The sequence below is a fragment of the Corvus cornix genome, chromosome 4A (genome assembly GCF_000738735.6).
Source record: "Corvus cornix cornix isolate S_Up_H32 chromosome 4A, ASM73873v5, whole genome shotgun sequence".
NCBI classification, from domain to species: domain Eukaryota; kingdom Metazoa; phylum Chordata; class Aves; order Passeriformes; family Corvidae; genus Corvus; species Corvus cornix.
In genome coordinates, this window is record NC_047058.1 from 14635847 (window position 1) to 14643989 (window position 8143).

At 46.8% G+C, this 8143-nt stretch overlaps 1 protein-coding gene across 2 annotated transcripts; it reads right to left on the reverse strand.

Moving 5' to 3' along the window:
• Positions 1 to 1669: 1669 nt before the first annotated feature.
• On the reverse strand, positions 1670 to 7421 carry SLITRK2 (SLIT and NTRK like family member 2). Of its 2 annotated transcripts, none has more exons than XM_010403279.4 (2): positions 7300 to 7421; positions 1670 to 6314 (listed from the first exon to the last, which is right to left on the reverse strand). In XM_010403279.4, exon 2 carries the CDS (start codon positions 6269 to 6271, stop codon positions 3701 to 3703), a length of 2571 nt encoding a protein of 856 aa, XP_010401581.1. In that variant the 5' UTR covers positions 6272 to 6314; positions 7300 to 7421; the 3' UTR covers positions 1670 to 3700. The 2 variants fall into 2 exon arrangements, with proteins under 2 accessions (XP_010401581.1, XP_039427876.1); XM_039571942.1 differs by lacking the exon at positions 7300 to 7421 and adding an exon at positions 6800 to 6983.
• Positions 7422 to 8143: the final 722 nt, after the last annotated feature.

Here is an 8143-nt window from a genome sequence, read left to right on the forward strand (position 1 = left end):
TTTCACACAGGGCTACTCAGCAGCATCAGGGCAGGAGGTAAGGACTGAGCTCCCGGTGGAGCAGGAACATCAGCTCCCCTCAAAGCTGAAATAGGTCCTCCAGAGCTTGCTAGGGAAGGAAAGGAGAGCCTATAGGGACAGATGCAAGCAGAAAGATTTGGGCATTACATGGTGAAGGCTTTGGAAGCAGATAATAGAGGTCAGGTAGGGGCTGAGCAAATGCTGGAGCCCAAAAGGGTAAAATCTGATGGAAGAGAGAGACTGCAGAGAGGAGAACCACCCCTGGGCATATGGAGTGGCTTTGCAGCAGGCTTGAGAACACAAAGAACACTTTTTCCAAAAAGTGACATTTTTTTCTGTGGGGAGAAAAAGGGAAGTATGTTGATAAACTTTATCTAATGCTTACCCAGAAAGGTATCTTAAAAAACAAAAAAATGTATTCATGCTTTGGAAGCGTAGAGCTCCTCATTTTCACTAGAAATAACTGCATAGTTTCAACAGTGCTTCAGTCTGCACTGTAAAGGTCATTAAGTCCACTTTCACAAAAGAAAACTTATGAAGAAAGAAAACTATTTTTCCCCTGTTATCCTGAGGGGAAAAAAAAAACAACTTTGCTAACCTGGTTACATAATTTTCACAGTTCAACTTTTCAAACTGTGAAAGAAATTTTTTTCAGACTCATTATCAAGCCACTACTCAGGCAAGCAGCTCTCCCCTAATAAGCAGCAACTTCCAGGGCAGCTTCTTCAGCCAGCTGAAGAAATGTGGAGACCTTCTATACAGCAGCTGCCGACACACTTTCCCTGTTAAACAAATCTCTTTAAGTGTAACTGAAAAAAATCTTCTCTTTCACCTAGACACTCTATGAAAAGAATTGCTTAATAGATGTCAGCTGAAGGGTATAAAAACAAACCTAAAAGATCTACAGCAATAATAATTTTTAAGCTGGTACTGGTGATGCAAAATAAAATCTCATCATTAAATAAATTCCACTAGGAAAGCTAAGGAAATGTAAAGCAACAGCAACCTCTGTAAAGTATGGCTGTGCTACCAAAGCAAACATCAAAGTACTGAGACTGAAGCAGTAAAACCAAACAATATAAAGTTACTGAAAGAATCAATTCCCTATCTCTGTTGTTTGCAAACACTAGAACACTGAAAACACTTCTGTTGGAAAAATTAGCTTTTTTTCTGAGGAAAAAAACCTTTGTAACTGGTTCTGGTTCACTGGAGAATAATAAATCCTAATACCCTAGTTGCTGCCAGATATAACATGGTACTTGTTCTGCAGGCAATACTAAAATCATAGCTGGAAAGAGTTAATAACTTTACTTTAAAATAATACTTATACTTTTCTCGGTGTTTCAGTAATAAATGCTTTTAATTACCCAGGGGAAGGAGATGTAATAAGACAATCAGTACTGGAAGCTTTCAAGCAAGTACCTTGCTCAAAGATGGATGCTATTCCAGTCAGATGTTCCAAGTTCAACTAAAGTGATACCATTTCACCTCCTTCTTGACGTGAGACCATTTTGAAGACTGATTCTTCCGTAGTTCATTGTAGCACTTCAGTTTTAAACCTGATCTAATGAACAGCCATAGATGCTATGGGCTCCAAACATAAAGAATTGACATGTTAGCATATTAATGCACTCAGATGTCACATAAATCATTAGAAGACGTTTTACTGAGTGACTCAGATATCTGGCAATACACATGCAAAGCCTCTTTAGCTCTTAAATAAAAAGCAACTTCCTCTTGGCAAAGTCCTGATTAGAACAACATTGATTGTAGTTATTTATAGCTTAAATGCTATTGCTGAAAATTTCTCTAAGTTGTAGATACTGTGTTATTAACTATAGCAAAGCTCTAAAAATCAGTCAGCAGAGGCCACTTCAATCTCTGCATGATAATAAAGGATTATTATGTGCAGTAACCTATTTATGAAAAGGAAACAGTGTGCTTCTTTCAGACCCCATCAATTGCTTTAATAAGGAATTGAAAAGCCTGGCCTACTTTATATGCAGATCACCATCCCAGTTGCATAAGGATTTAGAATAGACAAAACAAAACTGTTTTTGTTGTAAATAAGGGCTGTTTGTTTAAATTGCACAATAATGTTTGCATCTAAAAATTATTTAGAAGCTAATAAGGCTTAATAAAGTTTGACTGTATACTTGTTAATAAAAATGGTTTCAATATTCTCCATGAAGGAAAAGTAAATTGAAGGTGATAACATAAAGCTTGAAGCAAAACAGGCCCGAGTTAATGGGAAAGGAGAAGACTCACTGCATTTGTTCACTGATGGGCTTAAGAAAACCAGTGTTGAGAATGGAATTCAACTTAACTCAAAATATTTTCTAAAATTTAAGACAGTGAACTTAATGGTAGTTTTCTGTAATAGATTAGAATTATTGCAGTATTACTTCTGCTTTAGAGACAGAAAGCACAGACATAGACATAATTCAGACTACCAAAAGTTAGTGTGATGCACATACTGATTTCAGCTACCTTGGTTTGGAGGACTCCACAGTCCTGGGTTCAAATTTTACCTTAGGCATTGGTTCATTTGCCTGTATGTTAATAAATTTAATGAGGTGTGGGATGACCCCTGCTGGTGTCCCTGCTTATGAAAAAAAATGTATCTGGCAGGAAGAGGACATGTTAATTTCAGTCCAAAAAGTTACAAATATAAACTCTGTCACAAAATGTATAAAAATACCTAATCCAATGCATAAAATATTATGAGTAATGTTCTGTTAAGTATGAAAATAATCTTAAGCCATTGAACATTACTGTGTTAGAGCTGCAACGCAATGTATTAAGAAGGACATTAATTGTTCAGTTCACTATGACATTGTGTTAAACATCTTTTATTAATGAGCTGTTATTCCCGGCTGAGGCATTTGATAACCTCTAGTCCATTGCTAAATCCTCTCAGTTGATTTCAGTGAATCACTCTAAACAAACCTAGAGGGAAAAAATACCCCAATAATTTACATTTGAGTCTGTAAGGTCCTAGCACTAGAGTCATTTAAAGAAGGGCAGCTTTCCTATAAATCAAACCTTCTGATTTAATGCAGCTGACATATAGATCTATTTTACAATTTTTTTTTAATTTCAAAAATACAACACATTAAAATAGGTTCAATTTATCAAAGCTAAGAGCAACAATTAAGTAATAATGTACTTAAAGTGCAAAGGCACTTTAACACAAAAAAGTGACGCCCAGTGGCTATAGTTGGTAATTGAAATAGCAGTACTGTATATTATTATTTACAAAAGAAAGTCATAGTCCAGGAAAAAAGATCTTTGGAGATCTTCTACATAATACATTAAGTTTCCACTTTGAAATGAAAAGAAAAAAAACAACAGAAAAGCCAAAGACCCCCTTCCTCATTTCCTTCGAAATCGAAAAAGAATTATGCAAGATCTATTACAGAAAGATACATTTGCAATGTCAGTTCCTAGAGAAGGGTCAAAAGGAGAGAGATATAGAAATAACTTAAAGGGAACTTTGCAAAAGCAACACCACATCCCTGCTATGCTGCAAGGGTTCCTTTTCTCTCTCACTCCCTCTCTGATTTAAAAAAGTGGAAATGTTGGGAATGCGACAGATGACATCAGTACTGAGTTCAGACTCAAAGAAATGTGATGCTGAGCTCATTTAAAAAATTTCCTTTGTCTCCCACCTCCCCCCTCACAGCTGACTGATTGCAGTTTGTTTTTCCAGAACTTCGAGGTAGTCTGGTTCTGTTTGTAGCTTTCCTTGGAGTAAAGGATGCTCAGGTTTAGACTGTTCTGCAAAATATTTCCTGGGAGTTCCATATAAAACAGTTTTATTTATCCTGTCCTGATTTTGGCGTCTGGATTCATATGAAGGGGCAAACTGCCTTTTGGGTAAGGTACAAAAGTTATAATGAACTAATCCTCCAGTGGGGAGTTCCTTGACCCTTTCTGCAATATTTTGATACAGCAGCTCTGGTTCTCTTGGCGAGGACTGTTTTTCCAGTAATTCAGCTGCACTGATGGTAAATGCAAGACTAGTGGGATCTTCTTTTTTGTGGTCAAGACTGCTGTAGCTAAACTCATGGAGATTCCTGTAATAGGCAACTGGGTCCCCCTCCTTTTGCATGTAGATTGGGTTTTGGCACATCTGTCCAACAGGAGGGGGAATGTAGTTATAAACATGTCCTTCAGTTTTATCATGGGTCTCAGAGTTGTAAGACCCATACTGGAGCTGAAATGAACTTATATCTACGTTGTTGGCGCTGCTGGGCATGCTCTGCACCCCCTTCCGGCGCTTAAGGACGAAGACAAACAGACCTGCCCCAAAACAGACAGACAAAATAAACACAACCAGCAAGCCTAAAATTAGGACAGACAGTGGAACCTCAGTGTGTAATTCTGGGTAGGAGCTGGGTGTGACACCGAGATGGGGGGTATCTGTGTTCTGGTTCATGGAGAGGAGAGAAGAATCTGACAAGTTGGGGTTCTCTGGGCAGATGGCTTCTTTGCTGAGGAATTTCAGATGCTCTCCAGAGTGCTTGGCGGGAGACTCACATATTACTTCATTGATAACTACAGGGGGATTTGACTGCTGGTTGCTCTGGTCAGTGACTTTCTCTATCCAGTTCCTCAGTCCCAGGATGTCACATGTGCAGTCCCAAGGGTTCTCTTGGAGGTCTATCTGAATTAGAGCTGAGAGCTGGTCCAAGACTCCTCTCACAGGCAGGTGGGAGAAATGGTTGTTTCTAAGGTTGAGCCTGGTGAGGGAAGTGCCGCCAAAGACACTGTCAGGCAGGGATCTGAGCAGGTTGTTATTGAGAAACAACAGATGAAGATTACTCAGAGCATCAAATGTGCGTGGCAGGATCTCCTTAATGACATTGTACTCTAGGTAGAGATATTGCAGGCTGTGCAGCCCTTCGAACATGGATCGGTACAGAACCTCAAGGTAGTTGCCATTAAGATAAAGTCTGCGTAAACTTGTGAGGTTTGTAAAGGCACCTTCTTGTATCACTGCAATTCTGTTATTTCCTAGATGTAGCAAATCCAGAGAGCTGTACTCTGTGAGATCGGTTCTATAAATGACTTGCAGATAGTTACTGGTAAGGTAAAGTTTCTTTGGACTGGTTGGCCTGGGGTGGAGATCGGAGATGTTACTTATCTTTTTCTCTTGGCAGTTAACATTTAGGCCATTGTCTGAGCTCTGGGATGTACAGATGCAGCCAGCTGGGCAGGTGATGGGCACAGGAGACTTTGTCTGGTAAACCATGATAGGTCCGAATATTTGTCTGTCTTTTGACACAGAAACACGGGGGGTGGGGCGGTTCCTAGTTTTGGGTGGCCGGCTGGCTTTTGGGGCCCTGGTGGGATTGATGGCAGAGTTGGCTGTGGGCGATAGCCTTGAGATGTGTGGGTCTGAGTGGACAGGGTGTTTTTCCCTCTGGTTTGAATCACTGGAGCTTTTCCTAGGGCAGAGATCTTGCCTGGTGAGCTGGGTCACATCTTTTCCATGAAGCCTGAAGGGGGTTTCACAGACTATCTCACCCACAAACACGGTGATGGTGTCTAGCCAGGCCTTGAGTGGCAGCAAGTCGCAGGTGCAGTTCCAAGGGTTTTCCTCCAGCTGGATTTCCATGATGCCTCCAATGTGCTCCAGCACACCAGCAAAAGGCATCATCTTCAAACGGTTCCCCCGCAGGTCCAGGTGAGTGAGGAGCACAAAGCGGAAGACATTGCTGGGCAGGGACAGCAGGAGGTTGTCATTGAGAATCAGCACCTTGAGCTTGTTCAGCTTGCTGAATGCCCCCGCTTCAATGGCACTGATGTAATTGTAATCAGCCTGCAGGTACTCCAGACTCTCCAAGCCCAGGAAGGTGTCTTCCTTCAGCACTTCCAGCTTGTTGTTGTTGAGGTGCAGCCTCTTGAGGGTGCGGAGGCCACTGAAGGCCCCTGTGCGGATCTCCTGCATGTCGTTGTTGCCCAGGTGCAGGGTCACGGCGTTGGAATAGTTGACAAACTCATTGGGGAACAGGCGGGTCAGTGCGTTCCCATTGAGAAACAGCTGGTAGATCTTGGACGGGGGCGGCAAGAGGAGGCTGACGGTTGTAAATCCCTTGTTTTCACAATTAATGTTCAGCACGTTCTCCTTCTCCTCACAAGGGCAGCGGCTCTTGCTGCAAATGTCTTTGGCAGGTTTGCGACTCTCTGTCCACGAGATCCCAGCCACTGTTAACAAACTGAGCAACCAAACACCCTTCAGCATCTTTATGCGCCGTCGATCCCCGCTTTGGTACCTACAGTCAAACCTTTTGAGACAGGTAAGGAGAGAAAGAAGAAATCCCCAGTGAAAACGGCCGGGAGCAGAGGCTGCACGGGGAGAGCGAAAGCAGGTCGGAAGGCTGCGGGGGAAGGGGAGCTGCAAGGCAGCGACTTCCAAACTCCTCTGGAATCCCCCCCCCCCTCCTCCTCCCTTCTTTTCCTCTCGGAAAGCGCCTGCGGACCTGCTGCGGGGGAAGCCCCGTCGGGGAGCTCCCCGGAACCGGGGTCCCCAGCGCTGCGCTCTCCGCCCGATCCCCCGCCCGTCGCAGCCGCCGCCTCCGCCCCGGCGGCCGCCGGCAGCACGATCCCATTCCCGCTGCCCGTCCCGGGGCCACCCCGCTCCACCGGCTGCCGGGCTCCCGGTGCCTTGCCAGCATTTTAAACCGGGGGACACAACGCCTGACAGCAAACCCTCCCTGCTGCAGGGGCGCCTCCGGACCGCGCTCCCCGCGCCGCCCCCCCGCGCTCGTACCTGCTCTCGGGGCGCCCGAGGGGGCAGCGGGGGCAGTGGCCGCCGCCGAGAGCCGCCGCGCCCCGGGAGCCAGGCGCCCGGCGGCGAGCGGCATCGCCCGCTCACGCCTCAGGAGGAGCCCAGCGGGGCGCCGCCGTCCCGTCCCGTCCCGGCCGGGCCCGTCCCGGCCGCGGCTCTGCGGGAAGTTGGGCCGGGCGGGGCCGAGAGCGGCGGCGCTGCGGGAGCGCGGGGCTCTGCGCGGGCTGTGCGCGGGGCGCGGCGCGGCGCGGCGCTTTTGCCGGGTGCCCCGCGCGGAGCCGCGCTGACGTCAGCCGGGGGCGGGGGGGACACGTTTTTCCCAGCCCCCCTGTCCCAGTCCCCGTCCCCCCCTCCCTGCGTGGCTCTCGCAGCCGGCTCCGCTCCTGGCTCGGCTGCTCATCGCGGGAGCGCTCTGACAGCACCTGCAGGACAGCGCGGGCACTCGGAGCCGGGAAGGGGAATAAGGTAACAAGCGGATTTACCTGGGTCCGGAGAATTTTTGGCCCCGAGTCCCTAAATCCGTGCCCTCAAAATCGAGAGCAAGTCAAGCAGCTTCTTCGGCACAAGCCAGCCGGCAAGCGCGCACGCACCGCACACACACGCGCACCGCACACACGCACACCGCACAGAGACATGCACAGCCCGCACACATCCTCCGCACACGCCACACAGACGCACGCATAACACATCACACATCACACACATGCACAGTCTGGCTCTCGGAACAGCGGTGCTGCAAATCCCGGATCTGGCATCAGCATCGATCCCCCGCTCCCGCTGGAGCAGCCCCCTTCCCAAATTGCCGTGCCGAGCTCTGCCCAGCACACTGGTGTTCTACACGTTCAGGGAAGTTCAACACCTTCCACCCAACCGGGCTGTCAGGCAGCGGCAGTCCCAAGCCTGAATCCCTACACTCTCTGGAATGCTCCCCCGAGTGCTGAGCAGCCAGATCTAACCACATCTAACACCATCATTCCCACTGGCTGGATTGGTCCCTCTGCCCCATTGCAATGTTGTGGTGTAGCATTTGGCTGCCTTTAAAAAGAACAAGATATTGAACGTGGGTTATTGTAACTTTGCTTAAGCTCCATGCCCTGGGCACAGATCTGTGTGATGGGAAAGGATGGCTGCTCTTGATCTCTATCTGAAAGGTAAAACTTTGGGTTCACACTGGGGGGAGGGGAAAAAAAAGGCACTCCACAGGGAATTTTTAAAGTGCTCGAAGGGCAGGGTGCATTTTTGCCAGATTCTTACAGGGAACTATACACACTTTACTTAGTCTCCAGAATGTAAAGGTTTGCTGCCAAAAGAGTTCTGGGCTTGGCA

What these genes read in the sequence shown, in the direction of transcription:
- SLITRK2 (XM_010403279.4), bottom strand. Translation starts at nt 6,271, where the DNA reads ATGCTGAAGGGTGTTTGGTTGCTCAGTTTGTTAACAGTGGCTGGGATC.